At 46.4% G+C, this 17,279-nt stretch overlaps 1 protein-coding gene across 2 annotated transcripts in view; it reads left to right on the top strand.

The window, feature by feature from the left end:
- EPHA8 (EPH receptor A8) overlaps positions 1–17,279 on the top strand; it is a 60,355-nt gene that overhangs the window by 22,051 nt on the left and 21,025 nt on the right. For both annotated transcript variants that reach the window (XM_081201464.1, XM_081201463.1), the window contains exons 4-6: positions 7,380–7,535; positions 13,183–13,518; positions 16,829–16,953. In XM_081201464.1, coding sequence (XP_081057590.1) covers positions 7,380–7,535; positions 13,183–13,518; positions 16,829–16,953 — 617 coding nt within the window. The remainder of the gene's footprint in view (positions 1–7,379; positions 7,536–13,182; positions 13,519–16,828; positions 16,954–17,279) is intronic.

Raw genomic sequence — 17,279 nt, 5'->3', positions numbered from 1 at the left:
GTGATACAGAGGGTAGGCATCAGGCAAGAAAGTGAATGTCAGGTCAGGCAGGCAGGGGTGGGACTAGATGACCGCTGGGCACCCCTTCCAACTCTGCAATTCCTTTGTTGTATATACTTTCTTTGCTAGCAATTTCCCCTAAGAGAACTCCAGTTCTTCCTTTTCAGTTATGCCCCGGCTTTTGACCTGTCCTGAACCTGAGGTCTCATGAGGTCATGTGGGCATCATTGCAATAGGGGCAGTTGGAGAAGACCCTTCAGAGAAAATATGATGGTCTGGGGAGATATAAGTGGGGGTGGAGAGAGAGAGAGTCAGAGTCCCTGAGCTGTGAAGGGACTTAAAGATCAAAAACAGCACCTTGGACCCCAAAAAGACCTGGGATTAAGCTGAACACAGGTACAAATTCTCTCTCTGCATGTACTGTGTGAAGTAATATACTTGGTACAGCTTAGCTATTTGTGTACATGGGTGCACAGATGGTGCACACATTGAATAGAACATGTGAACACTGCTTAGACAGTAAGAATTATTTATTTACAGCGTTTTTTTAAAAAAATTGCTATAATTCTGATAGTTTGAGAAGTTAGTGTTTTTGTTCTAAAGTTAAGACCCTGTGCAGAAAATAATGAAAAGAGCAAGACTGCACAATTCTTTCTGTCAAATGTAAACCTTGGTAGTGGGCTTGTTTTTTAGGAAGCACAACAGACCTAGCATGCCTTGCCTTGTTGCCAGAAAAAGGGAATTGCTTCAATGGCGCATTATCGCTGCTTTCACACAGCAGCTGAACCTGTTTCCCCAGTGTTTCCCCAACTTCCACATTACATCTGAGCTTTCACCCAACGTCAAAGCCACTCCTGGAAATACTGTGCAAATTTAGTGCTCATTTCTGTGTTATTTGCAAAACATCCCCCCCCCCCCGGAAGCAAGTAACACATGAACGAGTGCTAAATATGTGCTATATTCTGCTACATTTCTGGAAGTGGCTTTTACATTGTGTGGAAGCTCAAATATAGTGCGGAAATTAGCAGTTAGGGAAGCATCAGAGAAACGGAACACAGTTCCATATTAATGCAACCTTAATTGGTGTCACTTAAACCCTTTCCTTTGTCTGGCAGCAAATTTGTGAAGACCAGAGATTCCATGTTTATTGAATGCTACATTTGAACAACAGTGCGAGTGCACAGGTTCATCACTTGTGTATACAGGCATGCACATTAGCACACTCATTGAATGTGGTGTCCCAGTCCCAGTTAAAGCACTCTTAGCCTGGACTTGGAATCATAGTGTTGTAGAGTTGGAAGTTCAACCCTCTGCAATGCAAGAATCTCAGCTACAGCATCCATGACAGGTGGCCATCCAACCTCTGCTTAAACACCTCCAAGGAAGGAGAGTCCACTACTTTCCAAGGGAGACCGTTCCTCTGCTGAGCATCTCTTACAGTGAGAGAGTTCTTTCTGATGTTTAGCCTGCTCTTTCAGCAGAGAAAAGAATCGGCGCTGCAAGATTGATAACCCAAATCAACTGGAATTGGAAATTCCTCGTTCCGCTGTTTTAATTGTCAGAATGAGATCCCACACTGCTGTCACCCTGGGTAATATTTCATTCCCTGCCATTGGGACAGGATGATGTAAACCCCACTTTGTAGTCCTAATCATCTTTCTATAAATATCAGAGAAATTCAATTTTTGGGGGCAGGGGAAGAAATTAAACCTTTACCTTCGTAGTAGCATCCTAATGTGACTCCAAATTAATTCCCCATTCCTTCTCACAGCTAGGCATCCTATTTCTTAAAGATGTTTGCACAGCTAAGGACTTCTTTATAGCTTTAATGTTTACCTAAGAAAGGAGCTTCCAAGGCAGCGGAAGAGGAGACATAGGATAGTGCCTGTTGCTGGACTGAGACTGTAAAGGAAGTTGGTCATCCCTCCTGTGTTTGCTGGAAATTCCTGAAAGCATCACAGTCTTGCTGTGGCTATGCATTTTTTTAAGGGTCAGGCAGGTGGCAGAACCAAGAGCCCAACGGACCAGACTGGCTCCCTGTGCTACCAAAACTGTCAGTCGGTCACAAAGCAAATTTCCAAATTTCTGTCATGTTGTCACATCTCCCTAGTCTTTTCTCTAAATTAAGGGTAAAGGGACCCCTGACCATTAGGTCCAGTCGTGGCCGACTCTGGGGTTGTGGTGCTCATCTTGCTTTATTGGCCGAGGGAGCTGGCGTGCAGCTTCCGGGTCATGTGGCCAGCATGACTAAGCCACTCCTGGTGAACCAGAGCAGCGCACGGAAATGCCGTTTACCTTCCCGCCAGAGCGATACCTATTTATCTACTTGCACTTTGACGTGCTTTCGAACTGCTAGGTTGGCAGGAGCAGGGACCGAGCAACGGGAGCTCACCCCATCGTGGAGATTCGAACCGCCAACTTTCTGATCGGCAAGTCCTAGGCTCAGTGGTTTAACTCACAGCGCCACCCACGTCCCATTCTCTAAATTAAAATGTCCCAAATACCTTTCCTTGGAGGGGGAGGTGACTCCAACCCCTTGATCATTTTGGTTTACTTATTTTGAACCTTTCCCGGCTCCTTTTTGAGGTGACAGAACGAGATTTTGTACAGGTCGCTTGCAATTATTTTACTTACTTGATTGTAAGATTGTGGCTGGGTGAAAATAAATAAATCAATGGAAAGTGAAGGAAACCCACTTTTCATTCATTTATTCCACTGCCCCTGCACAAAACTGCAATTGTGGGCTTACCTGGCTTGGGAAAGGAGCTTGCAAGGGCTCTGGCAGCATTCCAGAGCCCACTTCCCAGGGTTCCTGGCTTTACACATTTTTGCATATATACATAGACCCCCGGAACCTAACCCTCACTTAAGACATGAGTTACTTGTACACAGTGTTCCAAATGCACCATCGACTGATATAACGGCATTATGATATCGGCACTTTTGCTTTCAATTCCTTTTCCTAATGATCCCTTGAAAAGGGTGTGAAGCAAGGCTGGTGAGGGGTGTGGTTTTGGGAAGAGGGTGTGCTGAGTGGGTAGAGCCAGCCCTAGGAAGAGGCAGAGTGAGGCAGCTGCCTCAGGTGGCAAATGCTAAGGTGCAGGGAGAGGACAGAGCTGTGAGTGCCCTGTGCTCTGCCCTGTACTCTGATATTGGCAAAAAGATGCTGTCTTTTTGTATCTAGGGCGGGCTAGATACAAAAGAATTTCCCTTTAGCCCTGCAACTGCTCCGATAGCATAAGTCTTGCAAGCCTGGTTCGCTGGAGAGTTTAGCATTTCACAGGGATCGTTGCTTGAGCCCTTCCAAAGGCTCCCAGCCACGGCTGTGTCACTTATGCTAAGCAGGCTGCGACCCCCATGCCAATCAGAGGTAAAGGGACTGAACCTTGGGGCCGCCCCTGCCATCCCTCAGGAGCCATCGCCTTCGGAAAGAGCACAGAGGGGAGACCTGAGCTCCTGCTTCAGAGTCTCTCTCATCCCTTGCAGGTCACCAGAAGGCACATCCCCAGAGGCGAAGGCCTGTCACAGAGGCCTGGGTGCTGTCAGCTTAGTACAACCAGACTACCTTCCTCGGCGCCTCCTACCCCCTTAACTCTCCCAGGGTTTTCTCTCTGTATAATGAACTGACAGTCAAAGAGAGGCTGGAGTTCATCTATCAAGCGTCAGCTTCTCCAGCAGACAAGCAGTCAAGGAAGGGAAAGGGCAGGGACGGGGAAACCTCTGGCCCATAGATCTGATTTGGCACACAGTGTGGCCAAGCCGAGCCCCCCTGACCCACACCTTTCCAAGCAGTGGTGATGCCAAGCACAGGGTTTGGTGCTCTGCAAGCCCCAGACATCATCTCATAGGAGCCAACTCCTAGAGGTTGAGGTCCCTTCGTCTCTCCCCCCTCCCAATAAAATATTTGAGGGGGCTGGGCTCCCCCAAAGTTAATGGGCATTGTCATCCAAATGCTGTGTGTCTTGTGATCAATTATGCAGGGTGGAGCTTACCTGCAACCCCCCCATATTTTATGCAAATTGGCACCCATGCATCAGCTGTAGAACCTGGTCAGCTTCCAGCAGTGCCTTGTCCTTGCTGTTCCCTGGGAAGCAGGCCACATTGCTAAAGACCCTGTTCCTTTAGCAGTGGCTGACCAAAGGCTGGGGTTGATGATGGGGGTGTTGCTGTGGTTGCAGCTTTTGCTGTTGCTGCCTGGAACGAGAGCAGACTGGTGGGTGGCAGAAGGCGAACAAAGACCTCGCTGTTTTGTAAGCCATTTTGATATTGTCATAGATAGGGACACACACACACACACACACACACACCCAGTCCTAGAAATTAATAAATGGTAGGGTTTTGATTAATTGGGGCATGGATGAAAATACAAGCCGCAGAGGAATTCCCAAAGTAGCCTATGCAAAAACGACCTGGCCAAGCTAGGCGTTGAGAGCTATTGGCAATGCAAGAGAACTGTCCTCCCCATGTGAACAGAGACGGGGGGGGGGGGCGTGTTTGGAAGGTTGTCAGGAAAAGGGAGCCTTTAGCAAAAGTTGCTGGGAAGAAGAAGGAGAGGGGGGAAAGACTGGGATCCATCTCAGACAGGTTGGCTGCAGAGCTAACAGGGAGAAAGATGCCTTGGACTCCAGGGCTGCACTGCCTTTCTTGAAATGACCATGCTGTAAGAGCCAGACTCCTTCCATGCAGACTGAAGATGTAAATAGGTGAATAAACCATATTTCTTCAAGCTCTAACAGTCTCCATTGTGTCTTAATTCTCCGAAAGTCCACAGACTTGGGGGTGTCCCTGGAACCCCCTGGGATTTTGTCATCACTCGGCAGAGAGTGCGGGGTGGTACCCAACTTTTATAGCAATATATTTTAGGAAAGTGCAGATTATCAGTATTCAAGTAAATCAACGATAGACCCTTGATGCTTGGAGTTCACAATCACAGAGTGTGAGGGTGGCAGCGCAGACATTTGCTTCCTATGGCAAAATGTGTAGATCCGGCTCAAGGACCCATTCCTGCCAGGCAAAAACACATAAGCAGGGTGAAAAGGAGGGCCAGAGAGGGGTGTGGTCTGGGGAGAGTCCCAAGAGCCAGACAGAGAGTCCCAGGAGCCCATCCCTGCCTTAGCTAAAACCAAAGGGAAGCCAATTAGTAAATAAGGTTGAAGAGTGGAATTTGCAAGAAGGGTGTGTGGTGGTTGCAGGCTCTGAACCTGGCAATTGTGGGGTAGGGGGTGGGTGGGTGGAGTGAGCCTGTCTTGTTTTTCTTTACTCCTGTGCTGAGCTGCTCTGAATGCAGCCTTTGTGTCCCCAAAGTCCTTTCATATGCATGGTGCAGCCCCCGCCCCCCTGAACTCTGAGCTGGTACCCAGCAGAGTGGTTCTCGCTTTGCTATCATCTCTTTGACAGACAGGCCTGCCTATCATTTCAGCCATCCCATCGGCTTATTAGCAGATGTTCTCCTGTCTCTCAGAAGAGCGAGCAGGAGGACAAATGGACCATGCTGCAGATGGCTTGGCTGGGCCCTCCCACCCACCCGCGCTTTGGGAGATGAGCCTGTCAGCTCCCGAGGCAGGAGGACGCGGCAGGTGGCAGCTGGTTACATAGAGAGATGGGTGGGAAGAAGGAAAGCAGTGAGGGAAAAGGGCCGGCAAGAAGGAACAGGAGTCAGAGGCAGACTCTGCCTATGGGGAAGGTGGTGGGGAAATGAGTGAACCTAGAAAACCAATGTGTACTCCAAATGTCATGGGATCTGCAGAGCAGCCTTAGGGCATCTTCTGAGACCGTAGGAAGAGCTCTGCTGGCTCAAGTCAAAGGACCATCTGCTTCAGGATCCTGTCTCATAGTGGTCAACCAGACACCCATTATGGGAAGTCTGCAAGCAGGACCTGAGTTCAAGAGAAACTCTCCCCGCCTGCGACTCCTAGAAACTGGTATTCAAAGGCTTCATATCTCTGATAGTGGAGGTGGAACAGAGCCACATTGACTAGCAGCCATTGCTACTACACACACACACACACACACACACACACACACACACGCACAATTTTCTGTTTTACAATTTAAAATACTGATTTCACATCCTTAAGACATCCATGACTTCCCTTCTCTTTCCATGGTTCATTTTACATATTACAAATCCCTGCATATTTTACAAAAACTATACCATTCAGTATTCCATTATTGCATCCATCAAAACTTGTTTACACCGTTGAATTTATCTTAATGCTGCCAGCATTTTCAGCTGCACACAATTATTTCCCATATATTCAATAAACGTTTTCCAATCTTCTTTAAACGTATGTTCTTCTTGTTCTCTTGTTCTATATGTTAAGTCTGCAAGTTGTGTATATTCTGTCGATTTAAGTTACCCTCCTTCTTTGGTTGGGACCTCACTCGTTTTCCATTTTGGGGCTAACAAAACACGGGCCGCAATAGTAGCATACATAAATAACCCCTTTGAGCACCTGGGAATTTCAGTCTGAATTATCCCTAACAGAATGGATTCTGTGTTATTTTTTAAAAAAGTACTTTTGAACACTCCCCCCCCCCCAATTCATTATGGATCATTTCACAATATTCTTTTACAAGTCCAGCGATTGCTACTCCTTATTCTCTCAGAATCTGAACAATCGTTTTTTTAAAGGTGAATACAATGAATCAGAACAAAGAGATCCCTGGTGGATCAAGCCAGTGGCCTATTAGGACCAGCTTCCCTTTCTCATGAAAGCCAAGCTAGATGTCCCCATAAAGTCTGCAAGCAGGAATTGAGTGTGACATCACACTCCCCAATTATGATGCCTAGCAACTAGTATTTGGGGGAGCAGCTCTTTATTGATGAACGGGAATGAGTGGCGGATTGGGAAGACCATGCCTTCAAAGTTCAGATTTCCAGAAACTAAATCAACCAATTAAAAGCTAGAGAGACAATGTGGTGTAGTGGTTATAGCAGGGGTGGGGAACCTGAGTCACATGGGTGATATGTGGCCCTCCAGACCTTTATACCTGGCCCTTGGGACTCTGCAAAGGCACAACCTTCACCCCTCTTTGCTGCCTGCTTGAGTGTTTTTGCCTGGCTGGAATACGCCCTGGAAATCTGATCGTGCCTCTTGCATGCAGTGATGGAAGGATAGACAGGGGTGCATGTGAAGAAACTAGCCTACGGTACCCAAAGTGAAATTTACAGCCAACTTTTGCCTAGTTTCCCCATAGGACAAAATCAATGAGGGAAGCAAAAGTCATCTGAATGGGAACAGGTTGCTTTTCCACAGTGTCACATCGGCAGCAAAGGTTAGGGCTGCCCAGGGATCTGCCACAGTGGGAGCTCATGCACTGACCTGCTGCTCTTCTGCCTTCTCATCTCTATCCTTTCTCCTTTTTTTGCTCTCTAGCCTGTCAACTGGGTTTCTACAAGTCTTCCCCTGGAGATCAGCTGTGTGCCACCTGCCCTGCCCACAGCTATTCAGAGACCCAGGCGGCACAGGTGTGTCGCTGTGAGAGCAACTTTTACAGAGCAGCGCAGGACCCTCCTTCGGCAGCCTGCACACGTACGTACTTCATGCACCAATGCTCCCTCGTATTGCATGCATGCCTGGACAACCCAGACCCTTACTGCGAGTCTCCGTCAGATAAAAGAGGATAATTCCCAAGATACTGACGAGCACCCTGTAGCCACAAAGTAAGGGAGGAGCCAGAGCCAACAAATATTAAGTGTGGTGTACTGTAGTGGTTGGGATACGAGTGGCGCTGTGGGTTAAACCACAGAGCCTAGGGCTTGCCGATCAGAAGGTCGGTGGTTTGAATCCCCGCAACGGGGTGAGCTCCCATTGCTCGGTCCCTGCTCCTGCCAACCTAGCAGTTCGAAAGCACATCAAAGTGCAAGTAGATAAATAGGTACCGCTCCGGTGGGAAGGTAAACGGCTTTTCCATGCGCTGCTCTGGTTCGCCAGTAGCGGCTTAGTCATGCTGGCCACATGACCCGGAAGCTGTACACCGGCTCCCTCGGCCAATAAAGCGAGATGAGCGCCACAACCCCAGAGTCGTCTGCAACTGGACCTAACGGTCAGGGCTCCCTTTACCTTTACTGTAGTGGTTAGAGTGTCAGACTACAACCTCGGAGACCAGGGTTCGAATCCCTGCTCGGCCCTGCAACTCACTGAGTGACCTTGGGCCAGTCGCTGCCTCTCAGCCTAACCAATCCCACAGGGTTGTTGTGGGGATCAAATGAGGAGGGGCAGAACCATTTACACCACTGTGAGCTTCTCAGGGGGGTGGGAATGGTGGGATGCAAATAAAATAAACAATGAATAAAATAAATAATAAATAATACCGCATGCTTTGCACTATTCATAATTGGCTTGGCTTCTCTTTCCAGCCTGTGATTCTGATTTCTTGGGATCAGGAACATCAGAAATAAATTAGCCTGATACCAGAATGCAATAAGGAAGTGAAGCAGCATAACTTCATAAATATGAGGGCAGGGGTGGGTGGCTCAGGGGCCAAATGTGGCCCTCAAGCTTTCTCTGTTTGGCCCTTGGATTTCCACTCAGGCCACACCTCTCAGTGCTTTACATCTGAAGTATTTTTGCCTGAGTAGAAGTATTATTATTATTATTAGCAGTAGTAGTAGTAGTAGTAAATGAATCCCCCTCCAAACAACCATCCCAATATGATTTACACTAAACATAATTAAAGACAATTAAAAAAGCAAAAAAGAGAGCAAATGCATTTAAAACTGAAGCCATGTGAATAGACATTTGTGGTAAAGACCTGTCTTCAATTGTTTCCAGAAAGTGAAGATAGTAGGTGCCCATTGTATCTCGACAGAATAGGGGCCACCACAGTAAGAGCCCTGCTGGAGTTACTGTGGAGAACGTGTCCTTGAACTCTGATATTGCATCTTGCATGTCTGAATGGAGGATAGAGAGGATCATGTGAGTGTGTGTTGTCCCGCCCACCTTTGCCTCTGGCTCCACCCACTCCAATATCATTTGCGCACTACTTGGAAGATTGTGTTGATCCATCAGTCTATGCATTTCCTAAATAAATAAGATAAAATAAAAAAGATGATAAACCCCATAAACTAAAGCAATAAAACTGTTTCTACAATTGTACAATTGCCATAAAATGACCGGGTTGCACTCCCTTCTTCAACCAAAATGTCTTCAGCAACAATGTCAAAACATCAAAATTGTCTAATTCCAGCGGCAAACTAAGCATATATGGTCCCTGGCTCATATCGGGTTGCCGTATTTTTTAGGGAAATCACCAAAAAACCAACACTTCTGATCCAACACACCCCAGTTTATCTGCTTACGAACACGGTGAAGTGCTTTTAAACCACTTTCCTGCCAGAAGGAAATGAGATAATGAAAGTGGACTCTTCAAGCTCTTATGGTTGCAAAGTGGCTTACAGGAAGATAAACACCCACCATCCATAACTCGCTGGGCTTGAAAATCTTCCTGCCATTTCTACATTCGAACGTATATCTTATAATTGCCAGTCTAATTTGCATATCTATTTGGGCGTGTGGACTGCTTATATTCAAGAATATGCCTAAAGCAGGATTGATAGATAGTTCTTAATTGTGAGCTGATGTGGTGTAGTGGTTAAGAGTGGTAGTCTCGTAATCTTGGGAACCGGGTTCGTGTCTCCGCTCCTCCACATGCAGCTGCTGGGTGACCTTGGGCTAGTCACACTTCTTTGAAGTCTCTCAGCCCCACTCACCTCACAGAGTGTTTGTTGTGGGGGAGGAAGGGAAAGGAGATTGTTAGCCTCTTTGAGACTCCTGAAGGGGAGTGAAAGGCGGGATATCAAATCCAAACTCCTCCTCCTCTTCTTCTTCTTCTTCTTCTTCTTCTTCTTCTTCTTCTTCTTTCCTTCTGTTACATTACATATCTCTGCAATGACAGTCCTACTCAGAGTAGGCCCATTGAAATAAAAGAATATGACAAAAGGCTCATCCATACTTACCTTTGTGCTTTTCTAGGTACAGGTCTGAGCTTTCCAGATCTGTGTCTGAGTGTTTTTCTTTTCTTTTGGTCTGGTCCTGGTGCGTTCCTCAGGAAAACCTGCATTTTCTTGCTGAATTGGAGCAAATAGCAACCTGGGAAAAACCTGATTGCTGTTTGCTCCGATTCAGCGGTAAAATACAGCTTTTCCCAGGGAAACAGCTGGAACAATAAAATCTCACCTGGACATGGACCCCTAGAAAGGCTGGACCTATGTCTAGAATTCACGGAGCAAAGTTAAATATGGATAAGCCCAAACTGAAGGCCATTGATTTCAGTGGGTCTTCTCTGAGTAGAACTTAGTTGGCTACAACCATTTTTTAAACACACAAACACAGGGCAGATCATTTCAACAGGCTGTTTCCCCCCAACTTTGTCTCAGGTAGAAATGCTTTTACAGTCCCTGCTGCCTTTAAAATTATGATGATTTTACTGGCAATGGTGAGGATTGAACCTGCAACTTGTGCATGCCAAGCATGTGCATTTCATGAAAGGTCTGAGCCACCTGAGGGACCTGCCAAGCAGGAAGCTCCTCTGCTAGTCCTAAGGGCTTCAGCCCTTCTGTCTGTCAACTGGTTTTCCTTTAGATGATATTAATAATAAAAAAGGTCTTCCCCTGGGAGCCAGCAGCATGCTCAATGTTGTTTGCACACTTATTCTGGAATCCAGGTCAAAAAGGTGAGGCATTTCCAAAGGGAGATAAAATGAAACCCCAATGTGAAAATTTGAAAGAGGATCTGATGTGGTCCATAAAAAATTCCCTGCCCTAAAAAATAGTAATATTATTTTCCTGCCCAAAATAGTAGTAGTAGTAGTAGTGGTAGTAGTAGTATTCTATCAATTATATAGATTATAATGTTCTATCAGTTATATAGATTATAGTGTTCTATCCATTATATTTCAGCATTTTGGATTTCAAGGTTATGCATCCATGTTTGTATATTTTAATTGTAAGAGTCAGAGAGGATGCCATTTCGCTGCTCCAGTATCCTTGGTAGGTAATTACCCAGCCTTTGCTTAAAAACCTCTAACAAAGGAGAACCCATTGCTTTCCAAGTCTTTCCACCATTGGACACCTTGTACCAGTCCTCAAAGCAGCCTGCAAAAATCCATCAAAGGAGTGAAAATTGCTTTGCAAAATATGTATGCATTAGGGAAAACAGCGTACGGAAACATTAGGAAGATTTCGCCGTAAAGCGCTGGTGCATTTTCACAGGAACTTGCTTCTTTAAAGCTGATGTGGACAGCTTAAGAGTGGAAAAAATGAGAAACTTTTTTTAAAAAAGCAAAATTCTCAGATTTGCAGGCCAAAGATAAAAGGGGGCAGAATTTGCAAGAGGGGTGAGGCAGAGGAAGAGAGCCTGTTTCGTTTTAGGAGCAGGAGACCCATGCAAATCCATTTGCATCTCATTGCAATTTTTCTGTAGATGGACGTGCAAATCCCATCATTTGCTTGAACAAATTCTTTTTGCGGTCAGGAAGATGCCTGTTGACAGGGGAGCAGAGGTGGTAAACAAATGGGGGGGGGGGTTGGCAAGGACCCAGAGTTCTACTGACTTGGATATTTAGGGCAGCTTTCATTTCTATGCTTCTCTGTTTTTAATCCTGTGGTCAGAAAGAGTGACCTTAGCTTGATGCTAGAGCACATGCACTGCATGCAGAAGGGCCCCAGTTCAAACTGGTGCTGCCAATTAAATAAGGGTTATTGTGAAATTGAATTGGGGGGGGGGAGAGAACACACACACACACACACACACACACACACACACACACACACACACACACCATCTTGAGCTCCTTGGAGAAAGAAGTGGAATATAAAATGCAATAAATAAACAACATTTTGAATATTCGTATGCAAGTTGCTGGATGATTTTTGTCTCCAAATTCCCATTTGGATGAGCTCTTGAGTGAGCCCAAGCACTGGAATACACCTGACTGTCTCTAAATAGTTAGAGCTAGTGGAAAACTCACCTGTCACCAGGCATGCCACACCCTTTATCTCCTACAGACATCTGTGTGGTTGACAATCTTATACGATCAATTACACACACGCACACACACATGCAAACAGCAGATTTAAACACCTTACACTGAGATTGCGCACCTGTGCAAGCCAATGCATTGTTTTGCAGCCCATTTCCCTGGCTCAAAAAGAGGGGGCAATATCCCTATACCCATGTGCAACATTTGCCCCCCACTCCCTTCATGCTTGAGCATTGACCATGCTGGTTGGGGTGGATGGGAGTAGCCAAGGTAGTGCCCTCCGCATGCCCCAGGGCTGATGGGACTTGTAGTCCAGTAATATCTGCAGGGCACCACCTTGGCTGTGCCTCATCTGAAGAGCTGCATGTTCCCCACTCTGGGACAGGGTTATATGTCTACAGGAGCAGAGGAGAGGAGGTGTGCCTGCAGACCTCTTCTCCCATCATGTGGGGACAGCCATTCCATCAGGCTGCCTTGGTGGAAGAGATAGGAATCAGAAGGCTCATTGCATCAGCTTTGCTGGAGGCCTGGCTCCATCAGGCACCTCCTGCTTTTGAACTGTGCCAGCTGGCACAGGAACAGCTGTTCAAAAATTGGTGCCTGAGGTTTGGCTCAGTTTTTCTCTTTCCTCCCTGTCCCGTTTCCCTTGTGTGTTGTGTTGCATGTGTATGTGTTTTAAGATGATAAGCCTGTTTTAATGGATTGCAGGCGAGGATCCTTTTTTTGACTGAAGAACAGGGTAAAAAGGACTCCTGACCATTAGATCCAGTCGTGGCCGACTCTGGGGTTGTGGCGCTCATCTCGCTTTATTGGCCGAGGGAGCCGGCATACAGCTTCCGGGTCATGTGGCCAGCATGACTAAGCCGCTTCTGGCGAACCAGAGCAGCACACGGAAACGCCGTTTACCTTCCCGCTGGAGCAGTACCTATTTATCTACTTGCACTTTGACGTGCTTTCGAACTGCTGGGTTGGCAGGAGCACGGACCAGGCAAAGGGAGCTCACCCCGTCGCAGGGATTTGAACCGCCGACCTTCTGATCGGCAAGCCCTAGGCTCTGTGGTTTGACCCACAGCGCCACCCGCGTCCCTGAAGAACAGGGTGCAAATGCCCTAAATAAATAAACAAATATTAGGGTTGTTATGGAAGTTCCTTCCAACTCTCCCTCCATGACCCTGCGCTCCTCCTGATTGTTTCCAGGTCCTCCCTCTGCCCCCGTGAACCTGCTCTCTAGTGTGAATGGCACCTCCGTCACCCTCGAGTGGTCCCCGCCTCTGGACAAAGGCGGCCGCAGCGACATCTTCTACAACGTCCTCTGCCGCCACTGCCTGTGGGATTCTGGCCAGTGCGAGGCCTGCAGCCCTGGCATCCGCTTCCTGCCCCAGCCTGTGAACCTGGCCCAGGGATCCCTGGCTGTCACCAACCTCCTGGCCCACACCAACTACTCCTTCTGGGTGGAGGCCGTCAACGGGGTCTCCGACCTGACCCTCGAGCCACCGAAATTCGTTGCCGTCAACATCACCACAAACCAGGCAGGTAGGAGATGCCCTCCCCCCTGCTTGCCCTGCCAGACTGGCTTTCAGCCTCTCAGGGCTGAACATGGTAGATCTCACTGAATGGGCAAAGAGGTTTTTATGGCAGGATCAGGCATGTAAGAAGCTGACCTATACTCAATCAGACGCCTGGTCCATTTAACTCAAGTGTTGTCTACTCAGTGTTGTTCAGTACAGTGGTACCTCGGGTTAAGTTCCGGAGGTCCATACTTAACCTGAAACTGTTCTTAACCTGAAGCACCACTTTAGCTAATGGGGCCTCCTGCTGATGCCGCGCCGCCGGAGCACGATTTCTATTCTCATCCTGAAGCAAAGTTCTTAACCCGAGGTACTATTTCTGGGTTAGCGGAGTCTGTAACCTGAAGCGTATGTAACCCGAGGTACCACTGTACTGGCACCTTTCCCCCCTAAATGTTAGAAGTGTGGCACTTAATTTAACAACTTCATGGTGGGTACCAGTATCTTTTTTCTAAAAAAAGAAAAGAAAAAGCACTGGCTGGAATCCATTGAGGTGCTCCCAAATTTAAGTGACATGGATGGTTCCCTAGGTCAGATGTCCTTCATCACCAGCTCCATGTTATTTCAGGTGGTTATGTGGCCTACTTTACAGACAACAGTCCTCTCCTTGAAGGGCTGTGCAGATCACGAGCGTTACCATACCCTCCAAAATTTCTCCAATAAAAATAGGGATGTCCTATTCAACAACAACAAGACCCTGTCCATCTGAATGGGTTGCCCCAGCTACTATGGGCAGCTTCCATCATATATAAAAACATAATAAAACATTAAAAAACCTTCGCTATACAGGACTGCCTTCAGATGTCATCTAAAGGTTGTATAGTTACTTATCTCCTTGGCTTGGGAAGGTCACATAACTCCATACCCTCCAGTGTTTCTCCGATGAAAATAGGGACATCCTTAGGATAAACGGGACATTCCAGGATCAAATTGGAAACTGGGATGGCTTCTGTAAATTCGGGGCTGTCCCTGAAAAATAGGGACATTTGTAGGGTCTGCTTTTCTGATAATGTTGAAAGATAATGAACACGAAGATGGAAGGGGCCTTGATGTTGCCCATCAATGGCATCATTACAATTGGCTGAGCAGGCACCCAGATCACCTGGTCACAGTCTTCTCCACTCCTGTGCTAGTATTGCACTTCTATTTAAATTGCAGCAATCATTTTAAAATGTGCATCTCTACATATGTATGAGCCCTGGGTTCACCAGCCGTTTTGGGCCCATAGACACATTTGCAGACTGGAGAAACTGTTGGTGGATACCATGCACACCGCAACCAAGCACACACTGCAACCCATTTTATTAGCAGCAATGGAACATTTCTTTCAAGCCTAACTTCATGGGCTTCCACAGGTGCCATTCTGGCAACGGCCAAATTGGCACGTTCAGATTTTATGCAAACTGCTGCCCTCTTTGAACCTCCTTTTTCATTTTGGCAGGTCCTAGGTGCTCGCCTTCTCTCTGTTACTTGCTTGATCCTCTTGAAAGGCAGAATAGACTAGTGGCTATCGCCACCCCTGTAGCACTGAATCCCACAAACTTGACTGATTTCTAGAAATTGCATGAAGAAGTCTTTTCCTTCCATGCATCCTGAATCTATTGCTAACCAATTTCCCAGGGTGATCTCTTGCATTCTAGTATTATGAGAGAAGGAGAAGAACTCCTCTCTATTTACTTCCTCCACACCAATGGAACATTATATTATCCTCTTTCATGTCCCTCCAATAGCCTTTTTTAAAACAACAACAACAACAACAAAAAGCATTTCTTTGTGAGGAAGATTCTTCATCCTCTGTTTATTTGGGTTGCCTTTTGTGACCTTTCCCAGTTCCATTATTTTCTGCTTTTCTTTTCTTTTTCTTTCCCCTCCACGATAGAACCAACCAGAACTCCATCTCACATACCTACCCTACTCTGGATGTTTTGACCCATTAAAAACATTGCAGATTAACAGAGCAATCCTATACATGTCTGCTCAGAAATGAGTTCAGTGGAGCATAGCGCAAGGTAAGTGGGCATAGGATTGCAGCCTTAATTCGTAGAGTCATAGAATTGCAGATTTGGAAGGGACCCAAAGGATCATCTAGTCCAATCCCCAACTGTTACTATTAATGATGAGGAAGACCTGGAAAAATATACCTAAAATATCATCTTACCCCTGACATGCCTACTCTGCTTTTATCAGGAGGTCACTTCTGTATGAGAGAGCAATCATGCCTTTACGGTAGTGGCACCTCCTTTTTGGAATTCCCTCCCCCAACATATCAGGCAGAGGCCATCTCTGCAAAAATGTTTTATATACATACAAAATGTCATCTACATAGCAAGAGCAATGATGAATCGCTAATTCTAGATAGCAAGAAAAGGTCAACACACCAATTTATTGAGGAATGAAGTACTCTTCCAATTCAGAGTTGGAGTATACTTTGCTGAAGAATTCTTTCCAATTCTCTGAAAACCTTCCTTTGTCAACAACACTTTCAACGGCAGATCTTTATTCCAGACTGTGCCTGTATCAAGCCTGAAACTGTTTTTGGTTTTTTTTAACATATTAAAATTAATTTTGTTTTTGTATCTGGAACTGTTTTTAATTTTTTGGTGGTTGGCGTTTTTGCTGCGAAGTCCCTTCGAGATATTGTATGAGAAGTGATTCCCAAACGGAATCAAATAAACCAATGGGAAAATTTGCAACCCGAATTGTATATGGATGGAAATCAGTGTCATGCTATTATGGTTGTTGAGTGTTTTTAGGAATTCACAAGGCAGGCACCCATAGTAAGCCTTCCTGGAGTACTGATGTCCTGGCAGTTGCCTGACAATGCCACTAACTGGTGCTTGTCGTGAGATTAAATGTAGTCTCCCTCTTATAGCAATTGCTGTATGGCTGAGCTTGGTTACCTAAGCCATCTAGAACCTCTTGACCCATTTGACAATGGTGGTCCACTAAGGCAGATGAAACAGAACCCCACCAACCTCGGTCTCCCCTTGGTCAGCTCCTAGCTTTCTATTGTCTTACTTGCAATCAAACAGGAGGTGGGCCCACCTTGCAATGGCTCTGACTCCATCTACAGCTGGCCTCCTTGCTTTCTCCACTTCCACCATGGCCTCTCTCTGTCTCTGTCTCTCTCTCTCTCCTCTAGAACAGTAGAGTTTGAAGGGATCCTGAGGATTATCTAGCCCAACCTATGCAGCTGTAGCATACAGGGATCAAACCTGCAACCTTGGCATTATCAGCACCAACCTCATATGGTCTCCTATTGTCTGTTTCCATAGCTCCATCCCAAGTGCTGGCCGTTCACCAGGAGAACGTGGGCCAAAACAGTGTCACGCTCCTATGGCAGGAACCGGATCAGCCCAACGGCATCATTCTGGAATATGAGATCAAGTACTATGAAAAGGTAAAAGCAATTGTGCTGGTTGACTGTCTGCTCTCTCTGTTGGGCAAGGTGTGCCATTGCTTGTGCTAAATCTCTCCATCCAAGTTGCTTTCCAGATTCTAAGGTGCAAATAAGGCTAATGGAAATCTCATCCCCCTCCTCCTCCTCCTTCCAGAGTCTTGCTTCCACAGGGCACCTCTCCATTAGCAACCAGCTATTTATTTCTGCTTCCTTTTATTTCCAGACTTTGTTCAGACAACTGTGCATGTGCAGTTTCTCACGGGTTTCAGCTTGCCTTTTTTTTAACTTACAAATTACAGTTGTAATGATGACATTGATTTAATCAA

This window comes from Podarcis bocagei, assembly GCF_964188305.1.
Source record: "Podarcis bocagei genome assembly, chromosome: 7".
NCBI lineage: Eukaryota > Metazoa > Chordata > Lepidosauria > Squamata > Lacertidae > Podarcis > Podarcis bocagei.
This window is presented reverse-complemented; position numbering and strand designations above follow the sequence as displayed.